This window comes from Chanodichthys erythropterus, chromosome 10 (genome assembly GCF_024489055.1).
Source record: "Chanodichthys erythropterus isolate Z2021 chromosome 10, ASM2448905v1, whole genome shotgun sequence".
NCBI classification, from domain to species: Eukaryota; Metazoa; Chordata; class Actinopteri; order Cypriniformes; family Xenocyprididae; genus Chanodichthys; species Chanodichthys erythropterus.
The window spans coordinates 27,526,905-27,543,437 of record NC_090230.1 but is presented as its reverse complement, the minus strand read 5'-3'; the positions used below and the strand labels follow the sequence as shown (position 1 = coordinate 27,543,437).

The following is a 16,533-nucleotide window of genomic DNA, read 5'->3' as shown; positions in this document are numbered from 1 at the left end:
ATATAGAAACAAAGTCTGATAATCTATTTTTTAAATGTTCATTTTTTTTAAATAGTGTACATAATTCACACTTGCCTTTCTCCGGATCCTTTGATGCAGTAGTATATTAGCCCATACAGTAGGTGGCGGTAATACTTCTAAGAAGTGAGCGGCTATAAACCAGACCAAGAAGAAGCATCGCCGCTCTGACGTCATCAGTAGTTTCTTCGCTCATTCAGTCCGCGCGTTTGTTTGTTTTCTTCTGAGGTGAGTTCAGCAGTTCAGATATTTCGCTTATTTACACATCTATAAAATACACTTTACACAGGTTGTTTAAGCAACATTTACAAGGTTATTTCTGAATAGTTTTCATTGGACGTCTGGCTTCTGCAGACTAGTTCAACACGAAACGAACATCTGAGGAAAATAATTTGTTGCTATCAATGTTAAAAATTCTACCTGTATTTATATTCATATGTACATGCAGTCATGTACAGTCATTGACAGGAATCAGAGGAACCAAATGTTCGTATCAGATGTGATAAATAATCTAAGGGCATTTCAATGCTAAAGTCAATTCTGCCTATACTGTTATTTTAATAATTTCTTTAATTTTAATTTATTTATTGATCACAGTCTGGGTTATATAATTTAACTATTTGTGGCTTGTGTTTTGAATATGTTCACCTGCACTTTAGGCATTTAATTGACTATTTCATTTATAAAAAATATTTTTATTTATTAGAACGGTATATTCATCAGTTCCCACTTACTAAAAGTCAAATGAAGACCTGAAGCTTTATAGAGTTTATGGATAATGTTAATTAGCTTTGGGTATTTCTCCTACATCTTTCAATAAAAGAGTTTTATCATCTGCTAACGGAGCGTTATTTAGAACTTACGCAATAATATAAGCCAGCTGGAAAACTTCCGGTGAGATGCCATTTGCTTGTGTGATGAGCATCAGCAGCGTAATACTTAGTTTATAATCAGAATATGGTCACTTAAATAGTCAGGCATAGCATTAATTTAATTATTCAAATGTAAGACAGCATAAAAAATAAATAAAGACGTACCTCAGTGTTCCTCCTCAGCTAAATTCAATTCAACCATCAGTTTTCACACTTTTATGAAAAAAAGCTTCAAAAGTATTTATTGTGCACTTTAGTTAGATTAATTGAATAAAATGTATGTTTTCACAAGTGAAATCATTGATCTTGTGCTGCACTGACTCACAGCTGCTGTGATTATAAAGAGAGAGCGGTGCTCGCTTTCTGTCATTAATTCACAAGAAAAGTTATTGTTTTTCATGAGATTTGAGTATTTCATACTTTACATTGACAAAATGTATTTTTAAACCTAGTTATTTTATAATGTTTAATATTTAATCAAAAACGAAGTGAAAAACAATATATGATATATGAGCAAATAAATGCTACTTTGCCGCCACCTGCTGGTTAAAGTGGTAATTATCGTCTTTTTTATTTTTAAATAAGTGTTTTCTATTAAATGTTAAATTTTCTACATTTTTAAACATTCGGTTTTACAATGGGGACAATCTCAGAAGGATGAATAAATAATGTTTGTGGTCATCACATTAAAAATAACATTTGAAGTGCTGGAGGAAAAATGCGCTTGCGTGTCTAATTACAGACACTGTGTTTTTAAACGGTCCCAATAGCTTCATCTTTATTGCAATCAATAAAACTGGTTTATTGGCAAATTAGGTAAATGTGATTACTGCATTAAAATATGAATACATCATTAAAAGTCAACCATTGATGGTTTTGTGTCGATGTACAGCGACTACAGAATGAACAGATAACAGTTCACAGGAAATGCCTGAGCTGGCTTAACGTCAACCAGGAAGTAACTGTGCATATAGTCTGTTGGCTAATGGTGATGATGTTGCCAACAACTGTAATTCCTCTTAAAGTGTTTGTTTAATAAAATCAGCAAGTATTTGTGAACAGAGTAAGAATAGATAGGGAGAAAAGGGGCATCCCTGCCTTAAACCACTATTAATGAAGTGGGCTGCCTTAATGTCATTCAGGGTATCTTCCCACAGATCCTCAAAAATAACATCTGTAAATCTAGAATTAAAATATTAAAAGCTGACATTGTAATTATTTGTAATTTCATTAAAGCTGCTGTCCCTTTTGGCTCTCTAGTGGTCAATAAACTGAACTGCATGCGTCTTGCTACTCCGCAGTGGTGCTGATCTGACCGGTCTAAATTATCACAATATAAACACTTGTTATAAGTGTACCGTTCTGAGTCAGGATAAGACAAAACCACAGTTTGGAAAATTAATTTATTATGTATTCGCTCATTATATACATTTTGAACACTGCAGCTTTAAATGTCGCTAAATTATCCAAACTAGACTTGCCACTTGTTTGAAGCTAGGTGGTGCTATGGGCTCATTTACAATAGTCTAAAAAATAAGGGAACCTAGATTTCAAACTGTTTGCTTATTTTTTTTAAACCACTAGGGCTATACATTATATATGGCTTTTATATAATTTCTTGTACTGTCGCAAGCTTTATTTAAATTACACTAAAACTGTAAAATTCTGACATAGAAATTGTATAAATGTTAATGTGGCTTTTTAATGACACTGACAGTTATGTAATAATAAATATTGCTTACCTTTGACATGCAACATCTGTGTGGAACTGTCTTTCACGCTGGCCTTGGGCCGTCGGACAGTCCGTATTGCCTTATTATCAGTTCACAAATAAATGCTGGAATATTCCCATCAGCCTACAATGTGGAAATCAAATAATGAAAATGCATTAAAATGATTATTTTATTTTCATTTCAGGCCTGATGGAGGAGAGTGAAGTGGAGGAGAAACATCATGTCACAACTGGAGAAATGGACCAGGAATGTTTAATCTGCGGTCAGTGTGGAAATAGTTTCACATGTAAACAGAGTCTCGAGGATCACATGATCATCCACACTGAAGAGAAACCGTTCACATGTGATCAGTGTGGGAAGAGTTTTACAGAACAAGAAACCCTTAAGGATCACATGATGATCCACACTGGAGAGAGACTGCTTGAATGTGATCAATGTGGCAAAACATTTTTGTTTACTTCAGCCCTGAAGAGCCACCTGAAAGTTCATTCACAGGAGAAACCACATTCATGTTCTTTGTGTGGAAAACGTTTTAAATATAAACAGATTCTTGAAAATCACACGATGATTCACACTGGAGAGAAACCGTTCACATGTGATCAGTGTGGGAAGAGTTTTAGACAATTACCAAATTTTAAGGAACACATGAACATCCACACTGGAGAAATGCCGTACGAATGTGATCAATGTGGCCGGATATTTTCAAGGGCTTCAGGTCTACACACCCACATGAAAGTTCATTCACAGGAGAAACCATACTCATGTTCTTTGTGTGGAAAGAGTTTTTCACTGCTGCAGAATTTAAAAGCTCATCAGAAAATACATACTGGTGTAAAAGATCACAAGTGCTTTGAGTGTGGGAAGAGTTTTTTTAGAGCTGCAGATTTGAAAATACACTGGAGGTCTCACACTGGAGAGAAACCTTACAAGTGTTCACACTGTGACAAGAGATTCAGACGATCAGAACATCTGAAAACCCACGAGATGATCCACACCGGAGAGAAACCTTACACTTGTGATCAGTGTGGGAAGAGTTTCACTCAAATATCTTCTCTACTCAGTCATAGAAAATACAATCACATTAAGTAGATCATCTTCAGATCCAGCGCTGTCAAGCGTGAAGCCACATCCTCACTGAACGTGACACAGTAATACCATCAAGTGATAAAATCTTTTCAACATAAATCTGTCCTAACCAGCATCATCTAAATTTGTCACAGTGAATAAAGTTCATCTTCAAGATACAACTCAAAGATGGACACTATCTACGTTTTAGCAAAACAGATATTTTATTCTCGTTCAGCAAAATGAATGAATCTTTTTTTTTTTCCAAGTCATTTCGTTCATTTCAGCAGAATAGAATTGAAATTGTCACAATTTTACTTCCCCCCCCCCAACACACTTTCTCAAACATTTATCACATTTGGAATAAAAAATAAACTGTAGGCTAATACAGCCATGTAGGCCAAATTACTAGTAAGAAATTAATTGCTTATGCAGTCTTAGTTCACCTCACCTCCCGATCCAGTAAATAATAGAAACGCACATGGAAATACAAACACTGAAAATTCTATGCATTAAAATGACATTGGCTACTAAATAATACAAACAGTTGGCAATAATAATGTTACCAAATAAAGTTACTAAAGCATTAACTGAGGTTATATCATATTCCCATGCTTATTTTATATCTCTGATCAGGATTACTTCAGTCTACAGTAGCAAACATTAGATCTTTGTGAGGGTCGAGTGTTGTTCCACACAGAAACAGAAGGCAGTTTCTGAGTCATTTAGTACCCCAGCAGTCAGAACAAAATCAGGAAATGTGTATTACACACTTGAGTGTTTTGTGTGGAAAAATAGATCCTGTGGATCACCGCTGAGCCTGAAACGCAGAATCAACAAGAGAAAGATCTCTGCGTATCTTGTTGAATTACGACACAGAGGTACACAAATATAAGAAGGATGTTTTCTGTAGTCTCTGATAGACCACCATCTTCTCTTTAATTAAAAAAATAAACAAACATTCATTATACCCTGCCAAGTTTCATATTTAAGTTTCTTCTTGCACCAATTTTAAGTGTCGCTAAGACCGGAAGGGCATGAGCGGAAGTAACCATGCCATAATTTGATTTCTTCATTTTCTGAAAAGGACTTGACTTTTGGTATAATAATGGAAGATGGACAAATTCAGTTTCTACTGAACTACTGAAGATTTTCATTTTGGGGAAATTTTATATTCATAAATGTATTTTCTGTTTTTCAGAAATAATTTTGGATTTCCTTTGAATCTATAAGAATTGTAAAATTGAAGAAACTGAAAACTGAAGAATTTTAAACTATTAGAAAGACCCTGATGTATATTATTATTATTATTCTCATTTTTATTTATATTTCCTTTCTATAGAGTTGTGCTCTGTCCTTTAGGGATTTTATGTGGTTTTGTGCTGCCTTTTTGTAATTGTGTTTTCATGCAATAAAAAAAGCTCACCGGCGTCATATTGTGCACCAAGTCCATACAGTAGGTGGCGGTAATACTTCTAAGGAGTGAGCGGCCATTAACCAGACGAAGAAGAAGCATCGCCGCTCTGACGTCATCAGTAGTTTCTTCGCTCATTCAGTCCGCGCGCTTGTGTCTTCTGAGGTGAGTTCAGCAGTTAAAATATTTCGTGTATTTACACAGTTTGTCTAAGCAACATTTACAAGGTTATTTCTGAATTGTTCTCTTTGGATAAAGTAATCTGCAATCGTCTTTTCTGGCGTCTGCAGACTATTTAAACACGAAACGATCTGAGGAAAATGTTGAAGTCGTTAAAACACGGACGGTTGGTTTTATGTCATTTTTAAGTTTGTTTCATTTTACAGCAATAATGTTAGCGTTATTGAATGTAATGTTATTTTATTTTTAAACGGTGAGATCGCAAACAATAAGCGATATTAGAGATGCACCGATTGCAATTTTCTTGGACGATTACGATTTTTTATTTTTTTTATCTGACTATTCCGATTTTATTTCTAGAAACTATAATACAAAACGTTATTTTTCTTAAACGCAAAGTTTTATTTTAATTAAAAAAAACGAGTAAAAAGTAATACAATAAGAACAAATAAAAAATTGCAAAAAAACAGCACACATAAATGCAATGGAATAAAGATAGCTATGAAACTAAGTTTTTCAGGTTAAGTAAGAGTTAGTTCAGGTAAGAATACTACATAAAGTAACCAGTGTTATTTTACATGTTTACCTTAATTTTTGTAGTCTTTATTATGAAATACAGATGAATTATTACCATTATTACCAAGTTATAAAATGTATTCAGTCAAGAACAGAAATTTATTTTCTTTGTCTTTTGTTCTTTGGTTAATATGACAGACAGCAGCAGGAATATTGGACTGTTGTCCCTTTACATTTTTCACATCAGCCGTCGCCCACGAGAGCATCAAAATTCGCCCTGGCTGCCCTGCCAACAACGCTGTACTGTGCGTTCAAACCAGCCTGGTGGGAGAGTCAAGTAAATTACAAGTTGTGGCAACCAATCGAGGACCTCTACATTCTGATGGGTTGCCACTGAACCACATCATAGCTCATTACCATATAGTTGACTAGGGCTGGGTAAACAATTTAATTTTCTCGATTTTAATCCACTCTCATTTTTACGAACTGATATCGATTCGTAAATCCCAAGAATCGATTAGTCTAGTCTGTTTTCAGTTGATGAATGAGCAGAACATGAAGCACCTCCCATCTAATAAATCGCAATAATCTTTGTGTTTTGTTACTTTTGATATGAAGCAAAGTCTCAGATTTCAAATAACGTCCATATTATTATGAGATTCAAAAAATAAATACCGTTTTGGCGCTGTTTAATGTGGCGTGACAGATCGCTTTAGCTCCTCAGTTAAAGAGAAGCATGTGATCATCCTCTCCTCCGCTTTAATACCAGTTACAGCGAAATAAACATGAACATCTGAAGGTATGTTAAAATATACCGTACAACTTACTGAAATCCGTATCATGTCTCGTGTAATCGCTCAATCAGTGTTTCAACCTCGGAAAGACTCAATAAAACAGCTTGTGAACAATGTCACGTGACGTCACATTTACCTCAGAAAAACATTCAGTGACCATAAACTCCTTAGTCAGCTAGAAAAGTGAACTCTAGAAAGATAAATATAGCGATGCACTGTTAATAATTCATTATAATTTTTAATGTTCTTCAATACTTAACCCTTTCGCACGAAAGTTTAAAATATTCTGGCTGACCCCCCAGCGTGAGTTTTTTAAAGCGACCGTTATTTAGAACGTATCGCTTTATGGTTTCCATGGTGACGCGTCATTGCTTGTTACATTGCTTGTTGACACACCGCAGCGCTGTATGACTGATGATCTGCTTTTATTTAATTTTTCCTTTTTTATTCAAAATAGTGTAATTTAAGTGTTTGTATATAAATAAGTCAACTTAACCTTCAATATTAATATAGTAGTACCAACTGACTTACATGCAGAATCTCTTACAAAGCAAAAACAAACAAACGTTTAAATAGTGCTTGAATTGAGCAACCAATCGGAATCTTCTCAAGCGAGGACCTCTACGTTCCGATTGGTTGTCGCTGAACCGCGTCATAGCTCATTACCATAATGTTGGCCTGACTTCAACTCTCCTTGACACTCTCACTACGCGAGACTTACCGCGCGTTCACACTGCTGCCGGCGAGAGTGTCAAAGTGACAGGAAGTCATTCATTTTCAAACAAATCGCGGCTGTCATAACTGATTTATTCAAACATTCATTAAATATTGTAGAACATTAAATATTATAATGAACATGTAACGGTGCATAGCTATATTTATCAGAATGCTGCTTTCTAGAGTTCACTTTTCTAGCTGATTAATGAGTTTATGGTCACTGAATATGTTTTTCTGAGGTAAATGTGACGTTACGTGACATAGAAGATGTTTTATTGACGTCTTTCCGAGGTTGAAACACGGAGATATTCCCATCAGCATACAATATACCTCATTTGTGGAAATCAAATAATGAAAATGCATTCATCATTTTATTTTCATTTCAGGCCTGATGGAGGAGAGTGAAGTGGAGGAGAAACATCATGTCACAACTGGAGAAATGGACCAGGAATGTTTCATCTGCGGTCAGTGTGGAAATAGTTTCACATGTAAACAGAGTCTCGAGGATCACATGATCATCCACACTGAAGAGAAACTGCATGAATGTGATCTATGTGGCAAATCATTTTTGAGGGCTTCAGCCCTGAAGAGCCACCTGAAATATCATTTAAAGGAGAAACCACATTCATGTTCTTTGTGTGGAAAGAGTTTCAAAGGTAAACACGGTCTCAAGGTTCACATGAGGATCCACACTGGAGAGAAACCGTTCACATGTGATCAGTGTGGGAAGAGTTTCAGAGAACAAGAAACCCTTAAGGATCACATGATGATCCACACTGGAGAGAAACTGCATGAATGTGATCAATGTGGCAAATCATTTTTGAGGGCTTCAGGCCTGAAGAGCCACCTGACAGTTCATTCACAGGAGAAACCACATTCATGTTCTTTGTGTGGAAAGAGTTACAAAGGTAAAGACGGTCTCAAGGTTCACATGATGATCCACACTGGAGAAAAACCATTCACATGTGATCAGTGTGGGAAGAGTTTTAGACAATCAAACAGTTTAAAAGCACACATGACCATCCACACTGGAGAAAAGCCGTATGAATGTGATCAATGTGGCAGACTCTTTCCGAGGGCTTCAGGCCTATACACCCACATGAAAGTTCATTCACAGGAGAAACCATATTCGTGTTCTTTGTGTGGAAAGAGTTTTTCACTGATGCAGAGTTTAAAAGAACATCAGAAAAGACATACTGGTGTAAAAGATCACAAGTGCTTGGAGTGTGGGAAGAGTTTTGTTACAGCTGCACATTTGAAACTTCACTGGAGGTCTCACACTGGAGAGAAACCTTACAAGTGTTCATACTGCGACAAGAGATTCAGACGGACGGGACATCTGAAAACACACGAGATGATCCACACTGGAGAGAAACCTTACACTTGTGATCAGTGTGGGAAGAGTTTCACTCAAATATCTTCTCTACTCAGTCATAGAAAATACAATCATAAGTAGATCTTCAGATCCAGCGCTGTCAAGCGTGAAGCAGCATCCTCACCGAACGTGACACAATAATACCATCGAGTGATTAAAATCTCTTAAATTTACTGTAAATCTGTCCTAACCAGCCACAACGAAACATCATCTAAACACATTGAATAAAGTTCATATTCAAAACCAGAAGTTTCAACTGTGAGATTCAGATGGACAATATCTAGATGTTTTATTTTTGTATCTCATTTTGCTTTATTATGAGTTAAATGAAGGAAATTCAAAGTTTTTCTTTTATTAAACTTCTTGGTTTTAGTTTAGAGTTGTTGTTTTTTTTGTAGAGAGATCAGTCTCATTAGTTAATAGTTTGTGTTTGCTGTATCGCATGTGTTTGTAGTGGGAAGTTCTGAACATTTTACTGACTAGTTCACCTCACCTCCAATCCAGTAATTAATAGGAAGATACAATAGAAATAAAGTTACTAAAGCATACACTGAATCCAGATCATATTCCCATGCTTATTTATATCTCTGATGAGGATTGATACTTCAGTCGACAAATAGCAAACATTAGATCTTTTTGTGAGGATGAAGAGATCCCTGTGAATCAACAGGAGAAAGATTAAAAGATCCCTGCGTATCTCTGAATTATGACACAGAGGTACACAAATATAAGAAGGATGTTTTCTTTCATCTCTGATAGACCACCATCTTCTCTTTAATTAAAAAAAAACATTCAGTATATCCAAGTTTCTTATTTAAGTTTCTTCTTGCACCAAATTTAAGTGTCGCTAAGATAAGGGCATGAGCGGAAGTAACAATGCTATGATTTGATTTCTTCATTTTCTGAAAAGGACTGAACAATATTTTCAATTTGGGGAAATTTTATATTCATAAATGTAAGTGTCAAAGCCATTTTCTGTTTTTCAGAAATAGTTTTGGATTTTCTGTGAATCTATAAGAAATTGAAAAGTGGAAGTAGACTACTTGTAAAGAACTGTAAAAAAAAAAAAAAAAACTACTTGTACTTATAAATAATAAATACAAATAAATAAATGGTTTATTGAAGAAACTTAAACTATTAGAAGACCCTGATGTATAATAATATTTTTATTTTTTCTCTATTTATGTTTCCTTTCTATAGAGTTGTGCTCTGTTCTTTAGTGATTTTATGTGGTTTGCCTTTTTGTAATTGTGTTATCATGCAATAAAAAATGCTCACCGGCGTCATCTTGTGCACCAAGCCCATACAGTAGGTGGCGGTAATACTTCTAAGGAGAGAGCGGCCATTAACCAGACGAAGATTGAAGAATGAGAATTTTAAATTGGAGTATAATAAAGATAATACAAATGTAGTGAATGATTTGTTTTCTATGGAAGAACTAAAACAAGCTATTCTTAAGGGGAAAGATACGGCACCTGGAAGAGATGGGATAGGATATCAGATCCTTCGAAACTTGGATGATCAAGTTTTAGAAGAATTATTAAGGCTTATAAATACTGTATGGGAGTGTGGCAGATTGCCAAGGGAGTGGAAGCACGCTATTATCATGCCTATATTGAAACCTGGTAAAAATGCAGGAGATCCTAATTCTTATCGTCCAATTGCTCTTACGTCTGTGCTTTGTAAAACAATGGAGCGAATGGTTACAGATAGATTAGTTTACTTTTTAGAGAAACAGGAGTTCTTTGCTCCTTATCAAAGTGGATTTAGAATTGGTAGATCTACAATGGATTCTGTTTTAGTATTAGATGTAGAAATTAAAAGAGCTATGGCTAATAAAGAAGCAGTTGTGGGTGTCTTTTTAGATATTGAAAAAGCTTATGACATGGTATGGAAGGAGGGGCTGGTGATAAAGTTGTATGATGCAGGGATTAGAGGGAGGATGTTAAATTGGATAAATAATTTTTTGAAGGAGCGCACTATTCAAGTAAAAGTAGATGGGTCTCTTTCCAGTGAGGAAAAGGTGGTAAATGGAACTCCCCAGGGTAGTGTAATTAGTCCAGTGTTATTTAATGTGATGATAAATGATATTTTTAATAAATTGGAAGGGAATTTTGGTCTGTCGTTATTTGCTGATGATGGGGCTGTATGGAAGAGAGGGCGTAATTTGAGTTATATTTTTAAACAGTGTCAGATCGCAATTAATTCAGTAGAGACTTGGGCAGAGGAATGGGGATTTAAAATTTCAGTTGCAAAATCTAAATATGTTGTATTTGGTTTTAAAAGAGTTATTCCAGAGCAGGGATTAAAGATTTATAACTCTCCCATTGAAAGGGTTAAATCATTTAAATTCTTGGGAGTTTGGTTCGAGGAGAGAATGACTTGGAGGGTTTTCATAGATCAAATAGTTTTAAGATGTGAGAAAGTTATTAATGTTTTAAGATGCCTAGTTGGAAGAGACTGGGGTGCAGATAGAGATACTTTAATGATGATTTATAGGGGAATTATCAGATCCAATATTGATTATGGTTGTATGGTTTATGGGGCTTCAGCGCCAGCTGTTTTAAAGAAATTGGAGATTATTCAAGCTAAGGCTTTAAGAATTTGTAGTGGTGCTATGAAAACAACACCAATTAATGCACTGTTAGTTGAAATGGGAGAGACTTCACTTAAGTTAAGAAGAATTAAGCTATCCCTCTTCTATTGGTCTAAACTCAGAAGTTTTAAATACACAAATCCCGCTAGAATAGTGGTTGAAGATCATTGGGAGTTTCAGAGAAGGGATGGAAGGGATAGAAAAGGGAACATGATGTACACTGTTGATAAGAGAGCTCAAGAATTGGGTATGAAAGATTTTATAATTGGACCTGCAGTTTGCTGGTCTCCAGTTCCTCCATGGTTGCTGCCAGAGCCCACAGTTGATTTTTCGGTGTTACTTCAAATGAAGGAAGGAAAGGGTGATCCTGTAGCCTTAGTCAATGAACATTTAAAAAGAATTTGGCCAGATTTTGTGCAGATATTCACTGATGGGTCTATGATTCCACTCAATAGAAAAGCAGCAATAGGGTTAAGTATCCCCCAAGCTCATTTTAAACTTGGATTACGTGTGTCAGATAATATGTCAGTATTTTCGACTGAGCTAGTTGCAATTTTGTGGGCCCTAGGGTGGGTGGAGGGACAAAGATCAGGGAAATATGTTTTATGTTCTGATTCCACTGCTGCACTAATGGCTATAAAGGGTAGGAGGAGTGAAGCCAGATCAGATTTAGTTCTAGAAATTCTTGTTTCAATGTATCAAGTGATAAAAAGGGGGTATACGGTGGGGTTTATGTGGGTTCCAGCACATAAAGGGATTCAGGGTAATGAAGAGGCTGATGAGATGGGGAAATTAGCTACTCACAAGAGTGAAGTGGACTTGAATGTAATGTATGGAAGAGTTGAGTGCAAGAGTTTCATACAGCAAAAAATATCACAAATATGGCAGAAAGAATGGGAGGAAGGGAATAAGGGCAGGCATTATTTTTCAATTCAGCCTACGTTAATGCAACACAAAGCATTCACAAGATTAGAGAGGAGGGATAGTGTGGTATTCACAAGGCTACGATTGGGTCACTGTGCACTGAATTTTGGGCTGGCAAGAGTTGGCAAGCATCCAGATGGGAGGTGTTTGTGCGGAGAGCTGGAGTCTGTGAAACATGTAATTTTGGAGTGTGTAATTCACAGTGTTGCAAGAAGCCGTATGTTCTCTGAGCTGTTGGAGTCTGGAGTCCCATCTATTTCCTTGAAATTAATTCTTGAAAATAAGGACTTTGAGACCACAAAGATTGTTTTAAATTTTTTAATTCATGCTGGTCTTTACAAGAGGATTTAATATTTAAGTTGAAGTTCAACAGATGACCTGAGGAGGGCAGCAATACGCCTTTGAAGCGTCTAAGCTGCCGCAAATGTCACAAGAAGAAGAAGAAGTAACCAGACGAAGAAGAAGCATCGCCGCTCTGACGTCATCAGTATCGCTCATTCAGTTCGCGCGCTTGTGTCTTCTGAGGTGAGTTCAGCAGTTAAAATATTTCGCGTATTTACATCAATTTACACAGTTCGTCTAAGCAACATTTAAAAGGTTATTTCTGAATTGTTTTCCTTGGATAAAGTAATCTGTAATCATCTTTTCTGGCGTCTGCAGACTATTTAAACACGAAATTATCTGAGGAAAATGTTGAAGTCGTTCAAACATGGACGGTTGGTTTTGTGTAATTTTTAAGTTTGTTTCATTTTACAGCAATAATGTTAGTGTTATTGACTGTTATGTTATCTTCAAACAGTGAGATCACATACAATAAGCGAGAGATTAGAGATGCACCGATTACAATTTTCTTGGACGATTACGATTTCCAATTTTTTTTTTTTTTTTTTTTTTTTTTTTTTTTTTGTGATCTGCCAATACCGATTTTCTTACTAGGAACTATAATACAAAAAGCTATTTTTCTTAAACCCAAAGTTTTATTTTCATTAAAAAAAAAAAAAACGAGTAAAAAGTCAGTAATACAATAAGAACAAATAAAAAATTGCAAAAAACAGCACACATAAATACAATAGAATAAAGATAGCCATGAAACTAAGAAATACTACATAAAGTAACCAGTGTTATTTTACATGTTTACCTTAATTTCTGTAGTCTTTATTCTGAAATACAGATGAATTATTACCATTAAAGTTATAAAATGTATTTAGTCAAGAGCAGAAATGTATTTTTTTGTTCTTTGGTTAATATGACAGACAGCAGCAGGAATATTGGACTGTTGTCCCTTTTCTTTTTTCACATCGGCCGTCGTCTGCGAGAGCATCAAAATTCGCCCTGGCTGCCCTGCCAACAACGTTGTACTGTGCGTTCAAACCAGCCTGGTGGGAGAGTCAAGTAAATTACAAGATGTGGCAACCAATCGAGGACCTCTACATTCTGATTGGTTGCCACTGAACCACATCATAGCTCATTGCCATATAGTTGACTTGGGCTGGGTAAACAATTTTGATTTCTTGACTTTAATTGATTCTCAATTTTACGAACTGATATTGATTCTTAAATCCAAAGAATCGATTAGTCTAGTCTGTTTTCAGTTGATGAATGAGCAGAACATGAAGCACCTCCCATCTAATAAATCGCAATAATCTTTGTGCTTTGTTACTTTTGATATGAAGCAAAGTCTCAGATTTCAAAAAATGTCCATCTTATTATGAGATTCAAAAAATAAATACCGTTTTGGCGCTGTTTAATGTGGCGTGACAGAACACTTTAGCGCCTCAGTTAAAGAGAAGCATGTGATCATCCTCTCCTCCGCTTTAATACCAGTTACAGCGAAATAAACATGAACATCTGAAGGTATGTTAAAATATACAGTACAACTTACTGAAATCCGTATCATGTCTCGTGTAATCGCTCAATCAGTGCTTCAACCTCGGAAAGACGTCAATAAAACAGCTTCAATGTCACGTAACTTAACATTTACCTCAGACTTCCTGTCACTTTGACACTCTCGCCGGCAGCAGTGTGAACGCGTGGGAAGTCTTGGGTAGTCAGGTCAACGTTATGGTAATGAACTATGACAAGGTCCTTGCTTGAGAGGATTCTGGTTGGTTGCTCAATTCAAGCACTATTTAAATGTTTGTTTGTTTGTTTGTTTTTGCTTTGTAAGAGATTCTGCATGTAAGTCAGTTGGTACTACTATAATAATATTAAAGGTTAAATTAACTTATTTATATACAAACACGTAAATTACACTCAATGTTATTATTGTAAATAAAGTTTAGAATTACATAATCATATTTCTACTCCAATTCAGTTTTAAGTATAAACATTTAAATGGCGGCTGTCATAACTGATTAATTCAAACATGCATTAAATATTGAAGAACATTAAATATTATAATGAATATGTAACGGTGCATAGCTATATTTATCAGAATGCTGCTTTCTAGAGTTCACTTTTCTAGCTGATTAATGAGTTTATGGTCACTGAATGTGTTTTTCTGAGGTAAATGTGACGTTACGTGACATCGTTTACGAGCTGTTTTATTGACATCTTTCCGAGGTTGAAACACGGAGATATTCCCATCAGCATACAATATACCTCATTTGTGGAAATCAAATAATGAAAATGCATTCATCATTTTATTTTCATTTCAGGCCTGATGGAGGAGAGTGAAGTGGAGGAGAAACATCATGTCACAACTGGAGAAATGGACCAGGAATGTTTAATCTGCGGTCAGTGTGGAAATAGTTTCACATGTAAACAGAGTCTCGAGGATCACATGAAGATCCACACTGGAGAGAAACTGCTTGAATGTGATCAATGTGGCAAATCATTTTTGAGGGCTTCAGGCCTGAAGAGCCACCTCAAAGTTCATTCACAGGAGAAACCACATTCATGTTCTTTGTGTGGAAAGAGTTTAAAACACAAACTGAGTCTTGAGAACCACATGCTGATCCACACTGGAGAGAAACCATTCACATGTGATCAGTGTGGGAAGAGTTTTAGACAATCATACAATTTAAAAGAACACATGAACATCCACACTGGAGAAAAGCCGTATGAATGTGATCAATGTGGCAGACTATTTTCAAGGGCTACAGGCCTACACACCCACATGAAAGTTCATTCACAGGAGAAACCATATTCATGTTCTTTGTGTGGAAAGAGTTTTTCATATCTGCAGAGTTTAAAAGAACATCAGAAAAGACATACTGGTGTAAAAGATCATAAGTGCTTGGAGTGTGGGAAGAGTTTTGTTACAGCTACACATTTGAAACGTCACTGGAGGTCTCACACTGGAGAGAAACCTTACAAGTGTTCATACTGCGACAAGAGATTCAGACGGACGGGACATCTGAAAACACACGAGATGATCCACACTGGAGAGAAACCTTACTCTTGTGATCAGTGTGGGAAGAGTTTCACTCAAATATCTTCTCTACTCAGTCATAGAAAATACAATCATAAGTAGATCTTCAGATCCAGCGCTGTCAAGCGTGAAGCAGCATCCTCACCGAACGTGACACAATAATACCATCGAGTGATTAAAATCTCTTAAATTTACTGTAAATCTGTCCTAACCAGCCACAACGAAACATCATCTAAACACATTGAATAAAGTTCATATTCAAAACTAGAAGTTTCAACTGTGAGATTCAGATGGACAATATCTAGATGTTTTATTTTTGTATCTCATTTTGCTTTATTATGAGTTAAATGAAGGAAATTCAAAGTTTTTCTTTTATTAAACTTCTTGGTTTTAGTTTAGAGTTGTTTTTTTTGAGGAGAGATCAGTCTCATTAGTTAATAGTTTGTGTTTGCTGTATCGCATGTGTTTGTAGTGGGAAGTTCAGAACATTTTACTGACTAGTTCACCTCACCTCCAATCCAGTAATTAATAGGAAGATACAATAGAAATAAAGTTACTAAAGCATACACTGAATCCAGATCATATTCCCATGCTTATTTATATCTCTGATGAGGATTGATACTTCAGTCGACAAATAGCAAACATTAGATCTTTTTGTGTGGATAAAGAGATCCCTGTGAATCAACAGGAGAAAGATCGAAAGATCTCTGTGTATCTCGTTGAATTACGACACAGAGGTACACAAATATAAGAAAGATGTTTTCTTTCATCTCTGATAGACCAACATCTTCTCTTTAATTAAAAAAAACATTCATTATATCCTGCCAAGTTTCTTATTTAAGTTTCTTGCACCAAATTTAAGTGTCCCTAATAAGGGCATGAGTGGAAGTAATCATGCCATAATTTGATTTCTTCATTTTCTGAAAAGGAATTAACTTTTGGTATAATATTGGAAG

At 35.7% G+C, this 16,533-nt stretch overlaps 2 protein-coding genes across 2 annotated transcripts; both read left to right on the top strand.

Annotated features, from left to right (window-relative positions):
• Nucleotides 1–207: 207 nt before the first annotated feature.
• On the top strand, nt 208–4,002 carry LOC137028116 (zinc finger protein 234-like). The gene is made up of 2 exons (XM_067396874.1): nt 208–246; nt 2,808–4,002. The coding sequence occupies exon 2, from the start codon at nt 2,813–2,815 to the stop codon at nt 3,710–3,712; it is 900 nt and encodes a 299-aa protein (XP_067252975.1). The 5' UTR covers nt 208–246; nt 2,808–2,812; the 3' UTR covers nt 3,713–4,002.
• A 1,207-nt stretch (nt 4,003–5,209) lies between these two features.
• LOC137028239 (zinc finger protein 850-like) lies at nt 5,210–16,161 on the top strand. Its single transcript, XM_067397008.1, has 4 exons — nt 5,210–5,267; nt 7,696–8,761; nt 13,462–13,583; nt 14,862–16,161. Exons 2-4 carry the CDS (start codon nt 7,701–7,703, stop codon nt 15,677–15,679), a joined length of 2,001 nt encoding a protein of 666 aa, XP_067253109.1. The 5' UTR covers nt 5,210–5,267; nt 7,696–7,700; the 3' UTR covers nt 15,680–16,161.
• The last annotated feature ends 372 nt before the right edge of the window (nt 16,162–16,533 follow it).